Below are 16,776 nucleotides of genomic sequence, written 5' to 3' on the forward strand. Positions count from 1 at the left end.
ATGATAAACAATATTAGAAGTCCTAAAAAAATTGCAACAAATTGATATTTCAAGGCTACAGAGCCTCTTCATAAGTGCAAAAAATGCATAACACAGAACAGTAATATAGTGAGTGAAAAAGACACTGGGGTGAAAGTTGCAAAAATTCTCAAGACAGAAAAGTTTTAAACAAAAAAAGGGCATATCCTAAAATTAGTACAAAAAAAAAAAAAAAAAAAAACAGAGCAATATACTTGGGTTTATTATGATAACTTAGGGAATAAAATTTTATGAATTATCTTATTTTATTTAAGAATAATTTACCTTTCATTATTTGGTTCTATGTAGTAGTTCTCTTAAAAATCAAATAATTATACATTAAACCAAAAAGAAGCTGCTTTAAAATTTCTCATGAAATCTAAGATCTAGTTCACTCACAGATTTGTCTTATCACTTTTGAAATTTTCTCTTGTTCCATCTCAATTTATTTCAAAAAACTTTTAAAAGGATGGAAATTCGTCAAAAGAATGAAAACTTGAAGAAAACTGAAACCCTGTGAGGCAAACAACATAAAAGGGAAAAAATTACTTTATTGAGCAATTCTTGCGAAACCTCCAGAACCATCTGATCACGTTTATCGATTCCCAATATTTCAAGAGGGCATGAAATTAAGAGCACTTCGGTGATCTGTCTCCAAGCATCAAATAAAAGTCTTCTAGCATAAATTGCTTCTCGAGCTTCATTACAACTAACAGCATATTCTAAAACTTTCGATATTTCCTAAAAAAAAATAATTACATATATAATAATGAAAGCAAAAACAAATAAGCAAACAATGTGATAATGTTCATACCTTTAAATATGCATAGTAAATTGATAATAAATAGCAATAGAAACCTAACTGACCCAACAATAATAACAAAAATATGCCTGAGTATTATTAAGTATTATTTCTCAATAAATTATTTGCCGTTTTTTGTGTGATTAAAACCCATTCACTCATTTTATGTAGCAAACGGTTCTTAGTAGAGCAAACAAAATATTCAAACATGGTAATTCATTATCTTTTTCTCCCCTTTCAACTTGAAACTATGAATGATATCGTATTATACACTTGAATACACATCAAAGATTCAGACATTTTTATATGGCTATGGCAACTCAATAGACTGCAATTCAAGAAAACGTTTCCCAGGGGATTAAAAGAATTCATTGTATGTGGCCCAAAAGAGAGAAAAGAGTATAATACCTAAGGTTTGGACAAAATCACTTTTTTTACAGGCTTTTTTATGTCATAAAAAGATTAGATGCATTTATTCCCAAAATCAATAAGAATGATTCAGCCAAGTTGTTTAGTTTCAAAGTACATTTTTGTATTAAGACTAATAATAATTTTTAGAATAAAACATTTTCAATTAAGTCAGTATCAGAATTGCATGCTCAAATGCCTAACATAGCACATTTAAACCTTTTAAGGCAATGATTTAAAATAAAGTATAGGGGTCATTCTTCAAAAGCTTTTCTGTCACACACCTTTTACAGTAAAACCTTTAAGGAACAATTCGTTTAACAATGATTTTTAATTTCATCAAAAATATATCTATTTAAACCTGCCAACTATTTTTTATAGTTTTTATTTCAGCATATTTTTGGTTCACAACATGTGAATTCCCACTTCTGTGGCATGTCACACACCTTGTGTGACTGTTTATTTTGCTTAACTTCTTTAATTAAAAATATATATTTATTTATTGATTATTCTTTTCACAAGTGTCTCAAATACTAATAGTTTAAGCATATTAAATTTTTTAATATTGTGTTTTAGTTTGTTTCGAAGATGACATTCCATTTGCAGTTCTTTTTGGAGAAATTCAAAATAGAGAAAGTTGCACCTTAGAAGGTTTGCAAGGGTATCTTAAAGTTAGTGAAACAACAACTTCCGACATTGTGGCTGAAGTACATGAATGTGACATTGTTTTATCTTCGGAAAGTGAAAGTGATGCTGAAACTGAAACAGAAAAAAAAACTTCCTACGAAATCGGAAGCTTTACATTGGATTGATGTTTTGGAGAAATACCTTTCTTCTACTGAAGAAGCTAAACAAGAAGATTTTGACTTTCTTGATAAAGTACAAAAAAGAAAAAAACCAATTGTACTTCAAGGAGCAAGCAAACGGTAATTGAAAAGTATTTTAAAAGTAACAAATAAAATGTAAGTGATTATTTTCCTGTGATTTTTGCCTTGTCTTAATTACATAGTTCAAAATTGCGTTAATTGAATACAATATCCAATTAATTTCTTTATCAAATCTGTACTTTTATTATAATTATCGAATGAGCATGCATTTTATAGCTATTCATCTTATGACTTCGCTCTGTTTATGATGACACTTTGTGGAAAGTCCCCAGGGTGTCGTGATAACAAAGTTTGACTGTAATCGAATAACAGCACAAACTTGCTTCTAGCGCCCTCTTTAGGAAAACTTACAAAAAGATTTTTTACACCATGTCTCTGCAGCTGAAAAATCAGCATTTTTCCCCCTTTTGTACATTTAACAAAATGCTCTCTACCTTGCTTCAACGATTATAAAGCAAGTCATTGCATTAAAAGTTTCTTTTCCAACTTTAGAAACAAGACTTTCAGCTTGCTTGCACATTAAAAGACTATGTATTCATTCTTTGCCCGAATAATAGCAAATTAGTTGTAAAGAAAATTTGACTTTTAAATATTTTTCCAATACATCTTTGTTTACATATTAAATTTACATAGAAGTACTCTAAAATTTTAATCTTTTTCACATTTTTCTAACATTTTACAGACTAAATGATTGAGAGATTTTTAGTACAGGAGCAATTTTTTTCTTAAACCTGGGGTTAGAGTGGAGATATATTTCAGGGCACTTTTAAGACAAAATCAAAAATATGAATGAGAAGAAAAATCTTGATTTTAGGCGTATGCATCATTTTTGTTTATTGAATTTGATTGAAAGTTTGCTAAAAAACTCAATTTCTACATTTTTTTGCAAATGCATGCCATATGGTCCATGCAAATGTTTTTGTCACATTTTTTATACACAAATTTGGTTTTTGTCTTTTATATTGGGGCTTTCAGTACAGCTTTTGTATGTTGACTTTGCTTTTTTAGCAGGGGATGCAATGTCTTCATTAGATCCTAGTTTTAATTTTAAGACTCTTAGAAGCATTGCGTATGCTTTAGTTCAGAACAGTAGCAGAAATACCTGTGCAGGGTATGATATACCCGTAGAAGTCAATTCCAAAGAAACTAATTTTAGAATGTCCCCACCTTTCTACCCCTTCAAGGTCATGACCTATGGGTCAGCTACTCAAAGAATCGTCCACTTCCAAAAAGAGGGGGGAGAAATTTGATTGAAAGCGAAGAGGTGGGTAGCGAGCAATCTCGGGTTAATTCATCCTTAATGGTTTTTAATTGCAGTATAAAAATCATTGGCAAAAAATAGATACAATAGGGACACTAAAGAAAGATGATACTTGAACATTAAATCTTTCCTTTAAATAAAATAGTAAAAATGTCTATTTCATCACAACAAACCTGCATCATAACTGGCCTTTGCATCCAAACTGAGGCATTATTCAAGCTTCCGGTTTCTTCACACAGCCGTTTGTGTAATTCTTCAACATCAATTAGGCGAGGACCATCAATTTCCTGAACTTCACATTCTTTTAAGATGCGTTCTACTTCTTCAGTTTCAAAATAATCCCACTGTGGAATTGATGGCGAGGTGAAATGGAAATTAATGCTATCAAGAATTTGCATTAATTTCCTGCGGAGAGTACCTGAAAATAATAAACATAGCAAATAACTTAACCTAAAGTTGTGTTTCAGGTATTTAAAGACAGAACTATGATTACTTTCAGTAGTGCATACTCAGTACATTGAACAGCTGAATACTTTGCACTTAAAAACCAAATTTGAAATAAATTATTTTACATTACTACAATTTGAGTATTAACAGTATTAAAAATCCCCTCCCCCCCCCCACCAAAAAAAAAAAAAAAAGAAGCTGTTAGTTATTGCATTACAGGCATCAGCTAGTAAAAGTTTCAAACTCAACTCATTTTATCACTTACAGGGGTCTGTCCAGGATTTTTCACAGGGTCCGTTTTTTGTGAAAAATAAAAAAAAATTGTGAAAAGTGAATTAATTTTGTGAAAAAAAAAAAAAAACTTTTTTTTTTTTTTGTTAAATTGAAATTTTAGAATTTAGAGCTGGCACAAACTACATCATTTAAACTTAAAGTAGAGTGTTTTCCTCTTCTATGTTGAGAATATCATTCTGGGGTGTTTTTTCTAGTATTTAGCGGGGGGGGGGGGACGGCATCGCTCCCTCAAGTAGCAATATTTATCTACCATTCTACATTATGTTAAATTATACTAGAAATATTTCTGTACAGCATTTAAAATAACTGTAACAAATAAATAAATAAAATTCAGATGAGGGGGTTCAGCATTTAACTTTTTGACCCAAGACACTCTTAAAAAAGCACAGAATTTCGTTTAAAACTTATAAATTTCGTGATTTTAACAAAAGTAAAAAAGATATTTTATTTGTTTACTTCTTAAGGGGACGGTGGACATTAAGTTACTTTTTTTTTAGTTTTCACAGTAGAAACTTAAAACTTTGTGTGCATATGTATTTAAGCATAAATATATACAGTACCACAAAAAAAAACAAAAAAATCGATTCCAACTTACTTTAAAATTTAAAAAATTTAAATATTTTTTGAAAAATTTAAAATGCTCCATGCGACTTAAATTTTTACATTTTTGGAAATTTTTTGTCATTTTATTACTAATAAATCATCCCGAAGAAAAATTGGTATTAATTAGTAAATTCCTTAAAAATTAAATTTTTCAGATTTTTTTTTAAAACACTTCGATAAAATTTTCCCGAAATTTCTGCTGCTAGTATGTTTTGGTTGTGTTTTTTAAACCTTCCTGAAGATGGATTCTATAATGCATACCATGTTTTAATATTTGGTAAACCGTGTAGCTAAATTATGAATTTCGTGTACTTTGAGCGAAAATTGTGTCGCATGGAGCATTTTGTAGGTATGAAAATCGAGAAAATTTCGTTTCGTGTAAAACACAATTAAAGTATAATTTTGCACTTAACTTTAAAATTTTCCTTCCAAAACCCCATTTTCAGTGGTTTTCATTGTCAATACATATTTAAGCATGTTTTCTTACAAGAACAAGATTTATATATTTTTTTTTATTATACAGAAATTGTAGAGAAATAGTTCTATGTATTTCTCGATTTTTCTCAAATAGCAGCCTAAATACGCGTTAAACTTAAATTTACAAACATTAAAATCCTCCAGCTGAGTAAGTTTCACCTTCCTTAAGAAGTATTTTATTATTTTTTACTGCTTTGCCAAATTTTTTGCTGATTCTTTTTCTTTTCCAGTCAGTAGAAGCTCTGGTTTCACTCTGAGCAATGCGTCGTTTATCACGTCACTGTGCAATGGACGCAGAACATGAGTTCACTTCGTCTTCGGTACCTAAACTATTTAGGCACCCAAAGTTAAATTCGCTCACCGCAGAAATTACTGCAATTTCAAGTCTTTTTTTACAAACAAAAGTTTCCTTTGGACACTTATTCCAAACTACGCTGTGGAAACTTTCATTACTGTTCTGGGTTTTGCCCGCTACACACCGAGATAGCAGTTCATTACTTGCCAGTCTTTGGTACACCGGCAAAATTTTTGAGACAACATCTTCAGCTAATTTAGTCTTCATTTTGCTATGTGGTTGGGGTTTCTCATTTCTTGATAGACTACGTTGGAAAAAGCACCATGAAGATGGACCTTTTGGACATTTATTGTGCTTCGGAGCTTTGTCAGTTGAAGAGCAATGGTACAGCGTTGCATAAATTGCTGTCTTCATCGCTTCGACATTTGGTGCATTATCTTTTATCGCCTTTCGATAAAAACTTGTTAATTTCTTGATTGTGTCCTCCTTCAGACTGCCTTCTTTACGACCACCAATAGTTATGCCTTTAGTAGACCACTCTTTAACTTTTCTTCGAAGCCCAGTCCCTAATCGCTTGGCAACATGGTTGATGCATTCTTCTTTTGTAAGTTTGATTTCAGATCCATACAAGTTTAGCTCTGACAGATGCATATAAGTTTTTGAATCCCCATCAGAGAGAATACCTGTGTATCTCATGCCGCAAGTAGAGACAGATCGTTTCCATATGAGCTCTGCAGCTGCCATCTCCATTGAACCAGAAGATCCTGTATAATTAATACAACATTCTGGCTTGTGTCCCTCAAACCATGCATAAAATTCAGCACTTTCTTCACCAAGATCTCTTTTGGCAGTCACACATTCTGCACAATATTTCGATAGTATCTCGTAGTCGATTACTAGACCTGTCAATATATCGATCACGATCCCGATACCATAGAGTGATGTATGTCCACGTTTTTGCCACGTCCCATCAAAAGAAACAGTTATATCGATAACTTCTTGATTTGTGAGACTAGGGTCCAGCAGTTCATGTTTTTTGCGTACAATACTACGCGCAGTTTCAAGAATATTTTCTTTGAAAACCTTCTTTTCGTCATATAGCATGCGTAAACAGTTTGAAAATGTCTTTTTGTCTATTGCGTTGATCCCAATTGCCATTGAAAACACTTCCAAGGCTGCGTGCCCCCTTCCAATATTTAGGAATGCTTCTACAAGTTTCTTATTTGCATCAAAGCATTTTGTTTCATTTACACGAGGACTGGAAAACACCGAACTAAACACTTTACGACATGTCTTACAAATAAGTTCAATCTTGGTCGAATATCCAAATGCGCTTTTTGATGACACATCTAAAGAATTGGTAAAGCACTCATCGCATTTTACATTGCACAATAAAGGTGACCACATATCAGCACTCATAAATATGTAGGAAGAATCATCTTTTGCAGTGACATCAACATCATTAGAAGAGGAAAATTCGTGACTTAGCTTTTTTACGCTAGTAGAATTTTTGTTTACCTCTTTTAAAATTTCCTTTGTTGCAGAACTTCGAGGCACATTTTCATTGGTAACGATATCACAATTATCAGAATTATCATTGTTGACAGCTGACCATCTCTTGCTAATATTTGCAGCACAAGAACGAGATTTTTTTGATGGTCTTGCTTTAGGTTTCCGGTAACGTCGGTTAACACAATGCATGATTTCAAAATAAAAACAACCCTAATAAATAACTAGCAGCGGCTAATAACACATTAATTGTGTAGTTTAGTCCTGAAAAGGACTGTTTTTAAAAAAAATAAAGTGTCAAACTAAAAAGAATTTAACAGCAGAAACTGATCAAAACTCTAAAATACTATCAAGATAAATAAAACTACTTAATCACTTGTAAACAAATCGAATCAGTATAATCACGGTCACAGTTAAGTAAAACCGTTGCCAAATGACAACATAAAATAATATTTTAATTGAAAATAATAGGAAATATTATTAAAATTTGACTTTTCCTGCTTTGTTTACATCTGAACAGCTGAGTTGGACAGGAGTATGTCATGACAAATCGTTTTGTGTTCTAACTTTAAGCAGCCGTAACTTTGGTAAAAAATGCCCAATCGCTAAGCGGTTTTTTGAGTTAGGTAGAGAAATGTTTGAAGTACAACAAAACTCAAAAATCAAAATTTTGATTTTTTAGTCAATTTTCGCCGAATTCAAGGTCCACCGTCCCCTTAACAAAGCGTACTAAACATCAAAAATTTAAAAAATCGGAATCCCTTAGCGGATGCAAAGAGCTCGCAATTCTCAAAGTGAAGGCATTAAAGGTATAAAAACGGCTTGTAAAAGAAATATTTTTGATAAAATTATTTTTTATTTGCATTTTAGAGTCCTATGACAAACATATCATTAATATCTGTGGACACAGCTAAAGCAAAAATAAAATTAAACCATTGATTCAGCATTTTAATTTTTGACTCATAAAAGAAAATAGAATTTTGCTTTAAAAACTTGAAGTGCATGTTCTAACAAAAATAGACTTTTTATAATCCTAATAAAACGAAGTTAGCTTGAAAAAAGAACAAAACATGATTCTTATATCGGATGTTAAAAGATTGTGTCTTTCAAAATGTAGACATCTAAAGAAAAAAAAAAAGGCAAGTAAAACAGTTTATTTAAAGTTACTCATCCTTGTTAGCATCGAAAAATCAAACCCATATAATTTTCTCCCAAAATAAAGGTTGAATATTGCACCGCACCAAAATCGCAAATATTGACCAGCTGGTAAAATAATGAGAATATTTTCTAATCAAGTCATTATAAAGGTTTAACACCAGACGCTAAATGGCAATAATTTTAATGGCAATAATTTTAAAGTTCGTAACCCTATCTGAAGCGATCACATTTTTTCCCCACCCTTACTATCCCTTTGAAGTTCTAAGTTCATTTCGCTGATATATATTATTATTGTTTATTAAATCATCAGCAGGGAGAAAAGTGCTTACCAAACGCCTTTTCAGAAAAGTTAACAACAACACCCAACAACACCGCTGCTAATTAGCTGTGATACAACAAACAAAATTATTTGAAACCAAACTTATTTCTAGCTATTAATTTCTTTCCAAGAAGCAAACAACAAGCATTATACTTATTTGGCAGTAGCAATTGATCGCGTGCAGGAGCATCACAAAAGTGCCGATTTTTTTTCTTTGCAAAATTAGCAGATTTTTTATAAGCTGATCCCTCTAATTTGACTTTAAAAAAGGTTCCAAAAATTATCGGTTTAATATGCGTTATTTTGATTTCAGATTTGCTCCTTCAAAAAACAATTTGTGAAAGATCCATTCTTGTTTATCAGAATTTTGTGAAGGGTCCGTTTTGTTTGATCGGGATTTTGTGAAAGGTCCGTTTTGTTTGATCGGGATTTTGTGAAAGGTCCGTTTTGGTTGATCGGATTTTTGTGAAGGGTCCGTTAACGACCCAAATATCCTCTGGCCAGACCCCTGACTTAACACATAATAAAAAACCATTTCACATAATAAAAAAATATTTTTGCTACTCTAAGGAGAAGCACCTTGGAAATAGCTTTCTTTCACCATGTGAGTTTCGCAGGAGACTAAGGAATCTATATGCACCCTGGGATTTGGCATTAAAGCAAGGAACCATGGAAAAACATGACAGATATTTTTTTTTAAAAAGAGACAAAGAGGAAAAAATAAAGAAACACTAAGGTAAATTCAAGGACAAGTCAAACATAATGAATGAAAACTGAAAAATTATTCACCTGAGGTGGGTTTCATAAAGGAATGGAATGAATGCCTTGTTATTCCTAAAGAAGGCTCTAGACTAACATCAACATTACCTAAATAATAAAATAACAATTTCTGTAAAACAATGCATTCTCTGTAAAACAATACGCGACAATCAAGCTAATTACGAACTATATAGCAAAAGGTTTCAACTGTAACATTAGAAGGTGTTCATGAAATTTAGTTTGAAGAAACTAAACTAAAAAAAACTATAAATATATTCTCATACCACTTTCCACGGGATGTTTATCATCAAGCAAACAACTCAATAACCGTTGCACATGGGACCTTTGATGGTGAGCAGATGTGATTCTCAATTCAACAGCCAACGTTCGTAAGAGCCACGATTGTTGAGAAAGGATTTTTATACCAAAGCCACCTTAAAAACAAATTTTTAAATAAATACCTCAATATTTTATAAACACAATATACGTCACAAGCACATTACATGAATTATATTCAAGAGTCAATCTAGCTGCAAGTTATTTTCTATTTATTTGTATATTAAATTGCAACTGATGCTTGTATATTAAACTGCAATGTATATTAAATGAACTTGTATATTAAATTGCAATTGATGTTATGTGGTGAACTAAATTTTATTACTGCACGTTTTGTCACCTGTATGCAGCTATATTTATTCTATTATTATCGATGCCTATATGATTTTGTTCATTACCACTTAGGGTACATTTAAAAAAAAAGTAACCGGGTAGGTTGATTTGCTCACATCAGTGGTTATTGGGGTGAGTGTTCATAGGATATTTTCATTAGATTTCATTAACTGGTAGCTCTATCAGAATGTACCTGGTTAGTCACTTGCAGTCTATTCAAACATACCCTTTGATTCATCACAAAATTTTCAAATGGGTCACTCCTTAAAAAGTGTAACTTTCATACACACGCCTTTTACAATAAAGGAAATTCATTTAACAATAATTTTTAATTTAATCAAAAATATATCTATTTAAACCTGCCAACAATTTTTTAATAATAGTTTTTATTTTAGTATATTTTTGGTTCACAACATGTAAATTCTCACTTCCGTGGCATGTCACACACCTTGTGTGAGTGTTTATGTTGCTTAATAACTTGTTTCATTGAAAGTATATACTTATTTATTGATTATTCCTTTCAAAAGTGTCTCAAATACTAGTTGTTTAAGTATATTTAGGTACTGTATTTTAGTTCGTTTTAGTAGGACAAGGAGTCATGTCACACAATGAATTCTCACCTCCGTTACCTAACACAGAAAGCCGTTCCTTATTAACACATGGAAGTAATGACATTAAATTTTATTTTCCATGATACAAGGCAGCCAATCTCCTTGTATTGACAAGTGCCGCCCCCCCCCCCCATTTAATAATAATAATATATAATAATTATATATAATAAAATAAAAATAATAGTAAAATGCTTAAAATTAAATTGAGTTTCTGGTTAAATTCGAAACAGGGTTTTGCATATCCAAGCACTGGTACACATTTTAAATAACCTTTTTTTAACATTACTAGGGGGCTCTGCCCCCCCTGCTAGGTAATGCTTACCAACCTCGAAGATTGCTTCACAATCTTTTTAGATTTGCAAAGATTTAAATCGTCAAATAGAAAGAAAGAGATAAAAAATGCAGTATGAGCTCCCTTTGGATCAAAAAGCACCCCTTCCCAGGTTTCAAAATAACTTGCACCAACTTGCAGAGCCGTAAGAACTAAGAATCTCCGGAGCATTGCAAAACTGCAGTTGTGTACGTTTGAAAAGTCGCTTTTATATTCAGTCTCTAGTAATATATTTTGCTCTTTAGCTCGGGCATTGAATTGAGTTGAGCCAAAGATTTTCCATTAAAATCGAAACCTGTAAAACTTGTGAATAAGAAAGAAAAAACTAACGAATCCAAAAGACGTAACATGGGAATGCCAAATAAAACATCAATAATTTGAATGGAAATGAGATTTTTAGAAAAAACTGCTAGTAACTTATTTTCCTTGGAGATAGAAGCTAAGTTTTTCGACCAAAGGTTAAGTTAGATATGGAGTAAAAAAAACCCGCTCTTTTCAGTGGTGTCAAAAAAAAAGTTGTGGGACAGTTCCTTCACTTTCACTGATACATTTAATAAAGTAGTGCCTAAATTTTAGCTAACCCTAAAAAACTTCTTGCTAAATACGCTAATAACTCCCGCCGTATTTAAGTTAGAGCAATGAAACGAATTGCATAGAATGCGGAAAATTCTACCCTTTCCAACGGTATATAATATTAATATATGCAAGTAATTTTTTATCCCTTTAATAGGCAATTTATGCGAAAATTTGAGCTTAAAAAATTAGTTACACAAAAATTAATTCGAATTTTAAAAAACAAAACCCCAAGTTCAAACTACCGGGACTCAAAGTAATTTTGTACAAAATTTCAAGGCTGTAGGTGCTACGAGGTCTCCTAGATACAGGACCGCCACAGACTCCCTTTCAAAATTTTCTTTGACCTTACTTTTTTTTAATATGGTCTACCTCGAAAATAAAAGTTATGTCAAGTGATGCACGTTCAACAATCAGGCTCCGATTAGATTTTAAAAAACTGTCAGATTTCCGGTCAAAATAATCATTTTCAAAGAAAGAAAACGGCAAATCAGAAATTCCTGAATGAATTAAATGCAACCCTCCATAAATATAACTAAAATCCTAAAAAGAAAAAGAAAAAAAGATAAATCGCCAAATATAATCAAAAGGGGAAATTTTTACCTAGAAAAAAATTATTTAGTCACAGCCGAGAAAAAAATGTGGCAACCTTCTGAAAGTTAATTTAAAATGAGATCGCGCAAAGGATAGTTTTCCCGATATGAAAATAGAGTTCCATTAGGCTTAAAAGTGCATTTTAATTTTTTCCTGGTGATTTTACAGCCTTTTTTTTGGAATTAGTAGAAACTGAGTACATTGTACAGGTATCTTTTGCGGGTTTTTGAATGGAACCTGAATTAAAGAAATTGGATAATTATTTCGGGTAGAAAGAGTCAATGCCATTTTCGGCCTTTAAAATTAAAATTCGAATTGTCTGCTTCTTTTTTGGCGTTTGAAAACCCCGGTACGTTCTTTCTCGGTGGCCCAAGTACCTCCCTGCCAAATTTGGTCCAGATTGGACGTAAACTGTGGATTTGTATAGGGAACATACATATATACACACATATATATATTTCTTTGTTTTATTTGGTGTTATGCATGTGTTCCACCTCCAGGCCTGCACAAAGTAAATGTAAAATAACGAAATAACAACAAATTGAAAAAATTTTTGAACAAGATATGCAAGAACTGGAAGTAGTAGTACAAATGCAAAATCGACAAATTTAAGCACAACTACATTTAAAAACAGTAAAAATTAACTGGGTCGGCACTGCTTCGTCGACGGAGAGCGCGAGCAGTGGTTGTTTCTTTGTTTTTTTTATATAGATGAAGAGAACATATCATAAACGCGGGCTACTTTGGCCGTAAAGTCCTTCTTTGACCCAAATTGAGAAAAAAGATACAACGTTCTCTGTCAACCTCCAGGAAGCAATTTTTGAACATATTGTGACAGAATCTGCTAGAAAGCATCCCAAGGCACACAGTTAGGTATACCAAGTAGTTCGATATCTCTTCTCAAGAAGCAACACTAGTGGTTCTGCGCTTCTTGTGCTAACCTATGTCTTCATAACCGCTCAAACTTTTACATGTAGAAGCAGTTCTACATCAGCAAAGAGTTTGTTTAACTTATTTCTGAACACTCTTACTTTTGTAGTAATATAGTTGTTCTTCTCATTTCTGTTAAGGTTTTTACTTAAAAACTTCACGATATATCAACATATCTCCTAACCTAAAAATTACAACCTACTTTGGTCCCCCATAAAAACTTGAAAAAATCAGTTAGAGAGATTTGGAAGAAAAGCTAAAAGTAAACCTCTAAACGGGAGAAAAAAAAAACCCTGGAATTCTCAGCAACGGAAAAGGAGAACAATTACAGACTCGAACATCAGGACTCAGTTACATGGTGTTTATTAAGAAAGATGAAGAGGAACTGAAAGTTGTAGCAGGTTTAGAAAAAGCTGACCCAGTTGCATCTGCTTCTTACAAATGTGGTGAAATTTGTTGTAAAGTTGACAGAATTTTGTTGTTGTAGAATGGAATGGGCTTAGGGTTCTAGGGATAGCTATTGATGTGACAGAAGAAGGAGTTAATGTTGAGAGCAATGGGACGCACCAGCAAGTTTTGAAAGAGGCCGACAATTTCAGATCCTTTGTTATACTATTGTGTTCTGTTTATAAAATTAATCAATCTCCAAAACTAATGAAAAGATGAGTGTTTTCTTTCGGCAATTTCCGAGACAATAACTAGGGGTAATTTTAGTAAGTCGCACTTTAATTAAGAGAGCTTAATATTATATTCCCACTAATCATTAATATAGCTGATTGTGCACACAATTAACAAAATTACTACTTTGATATTAAATTGGCCTTTTTTTTTAAAACACTAAAAGTTTTTTTTTTTTTTGTGAACAAGGCTTTTTTTAAATTTTTTTTTTATTTATGAGTAAAATAATTGGAACTTAGATGGGTCGTTGTTTATGGTTTCTTCTAGTAGGTAACACTTTCATGTAAGAATGAAAAAAAAAAAAGTTTCAAAACTGAAAAATATTTGCGTTCAAAAGTTTTGTTTTCTGGAGAATTCCCCAAATGTGTTGTCTTAAAAATTAGTTACTTAATATTCAATAAAAAATAATGTTTTACTTACCATCTTGCTTAAAAGGCAAAAATTGCAAATGTCTATACAAAAAATCATGAGTAGATCTCAAATATCGTAAAGTGGGTCCTGAAGTGTCTTTATTTGTACAAAGCACATAAATCAACTGATATGCAAGTTCAGCCGATCGAGGGCAATTATATATATTGGATGGACATGAGCTAGAATAGCCACCAGAGTCTAAAAATGACAAAATAGCATGAAGACAAGTTCTTCGTGATCCCATGACACCTAGAAATAAATATCAAACTTTGATTTCTACAAGCTAGAGAGTTGCATTTTCACTATAACATAGCACTAGTAAAAAAAAAGCACTTAATTATATATTACAAAGTACCATTCCAAAAAAAAAAAAACACACTAAAAATAATTATTATTTTCCAATCGAGTCATTATTTTCACCTGATAAGAAACTACCCTGTTAGTATGTTCACCAGTTGTTCCAGGTATTTTTTCAAGAATTCCTTCTGTGAACTTTGTGAAAAATTAACTGAGTTTTGCTAAAACACCTACTAATTGTTGGAAAATTCAGTTTTAATTAAAAAATTTGTTAAAATTAGCAATTAAACTTGAATATTAATATTGCATAAATTTAATAAAATGTGTCAATAAATGGAATTCGTTTAACAATGTATATTTTGCTACTAGATTTTGTTTCTGAGCATTAAAATTTTGTGAAAAAAGCGTTATTAAATTTCAGAATTTTACGACAAGTCCTTAAACAGATCAAATTTTCTTCTAAATAAACTCTTGAATTTGTGAAAATATTTTTTCAAAGGCTGCGTCGCATTAAATTTAAGAACAGATTTAAAATCACTGATTCCTATCGTATAATTTATTAGATATTTATTAAAAATCCCAAGATCAATATTACACAGTATTAGGTCGCTTAAAGGTAGTACTTAAATTAATTACAGTTATTTGAAGAAACGTAACTTTGATTTCAAACACCATTAACAAAAAGTAAAAATTTGGTCAATGGTAAAAGATTCAGCAGTGAGCAAATATATATATTTTCAACAATAAAACTGAAGTGAAACCAATGACAAAAATAAAAGAACATAAAATTTATATATACTGGCATTTGCCTGCCAGAGCAGTATTGTCCTTTTTGTAGAGCTTCATGCATGCAAACTTTCAGCAATAACATTCTTTAAAGCTTGCAATTTTAACAGGTCTTACCTGGTTCTTGAATTTCAGTTTGTGCTATAGGTTTTCTTAAATTAAATCCCAACAAATAATGGGATAAATTTGGCCCTGGATGTCTCAAGCACTTCAATATGAGCTGTAAAACCTGCTGCCGGGTTTTGTTTCGAGCTTGTAAGTCTTTATCTTCTGGAGGAGAAAATTAAAATTATGAACATGAACAGAAATATTAATGAATATTTGCATCAAAACTTCTTTTAAACTGGAAAGATGGGAAGAAATAAAAGATTGGGGTAACTGAATACACATAAACAAAAATCATAATAGGAGAATAATTCATAATTTTACATTTTGTTCCAAGGGGCTAGATGTTTTTAAAAAATATAACTGTTTTATTTTGTTCTGTAAATTTTAGTTGTTTTTTTAAGTGAGTTCAATTTAAAGTTCTGCACCAAATATTCAAAAGAGCCAATTTCAAATAGCTGCTTAATTTTTATTTCAAACATAAGAATAAAATTTCACTGGTTTATCATTAATAGTCTCACTTGTAGAGTAGGACATTCGTGGAAAGAAATGACTTAAATTTATGAATACTACAAGTTTAAATGATAGATTCTGAACTCAAGTGCTTTCTTTTTTTAGGGGGAAGGGACAGTTACTTAAAAGTTTCATTTGCTATAAATTTGTTTTTTGTATTTGTATCATTTTTTTCTCTCCTTAATTTTTTTACCACAGACAGTTCATGTTTAACTCAAATTATAATATACATAAGTATTTATTTTCCAGAAAACCAAATCATTCTTTTTCCTCTATAAAGGAAAAGATTTGTTTATCCTTAGTTATATTTTTAGTAAAAGAGTTAATCAAATTTTCATTGGAAATGCTCAACTTCAGCAACTACAATAGTTATTGTAAGAATAATAAGTAACTTACCAGTATTTTCTTCACTTGTTACATCAATTTCAAGAGTTTCCACAAAACCTTTCAGAATTATTTCACTTTCCTTCTGAAATAAAAAATTTAATAACAATTTATGCTTCAAGTACAAGTCTAACAATGTTAAAAAACTTACAACTTGAAAAAAAAAAAAAAGAAAAGAAAACTACTATGCTATTAATAAAATTGAAAAAAAAAAAAAAAAACAATTAAAAATTAAAAAAATTTTTTGAAGGAAACCAGCAATTATTGAAAGAATTTGAGCCTATATATTTGTGGAGTTTACTTTCAAAATAGATTATATCCACTTTTAGAATTTTTTTTTTTTTTTCCGTTTTCAGAATCTAAGAAAAGCCTTTCTTTCTTCTCGTAGTGATTCATATCTGCAGTTAAAAAATGCGTACATATTGGTTTTAAAACCTAAAGGGTGTATATCCATTCCCTTATTACTCGCCAGGTCTTTTACAGCAAAGTCAAACTTATCCCTTATTTGCCGGTACCAACCATTCACTTTCATATCAAAAGGGCACATATCCAAACTTGAATTTGACACTTCTAATTCAAAAGTAGCTCACAAATAAAATAGCAGAGCGAAGCACTGGTTGAGCATTTCCAATCAAGTGTGATACCCGTTCGTATTAA

At 31.4% G+C, this 16,776-nt stretch overlaps 1 protein-coding gene across 1 annotated transcript in view; it reads right to left on the minus strand.

Moving 5' to 3' along the window:
- Positions 1-16,776, minus strand: part of LOC129226467 (nuclear pore complex protein Nup205-like) — a 112,399-nt gene that overhangs the window by 35,544 nt on the left and 60,079 nt on the right. Inside the window, exons 20-26 of the mRNA XM_054861074.1 lie at positions 16,132-16,204; positions 15,235-15,387; positions 14,044-14,283; positions 9,522-9,671; positions 9,268-9,345; positions 3,550-3,794; positions 568-759 (exon numbers count right to left, since the gene is read on the minus strand). Coding sequence (XP_054717049.1) covers positions 568-759; positions 3,550-3,794; positions 9,268-9,345; positions 9,522-9,671; positions 14,044-14,283; positions 15,235-15,387; positions 16,132-16,204 — 1,131 coding nt within the window. The remainder of the gene's footprint in view (positions 1-567; positions 760-3,549; positions 3,795-9,267; positions 9,346-9,521; positions 9,672-14,043; positions 14,284-15,234; positions 15,388-16,131; positions 16,205-16,776) is intronic.

The sequence above is a fragment of the Uloborus diversus genome, chromosome 7 (genome assembly GCF_026930045.1).
Source record: "Uloborus diversus isolate 005 chromosome 7, Udiv.v.3.1, whole genome shotgun sequence".
Classification (NCBI taxonomy): Eukaryota; Metazoa; Arthropoda; class Arachnida; order Araneae; family Uloboridae; genus Uloborus; species Uloborus diversus.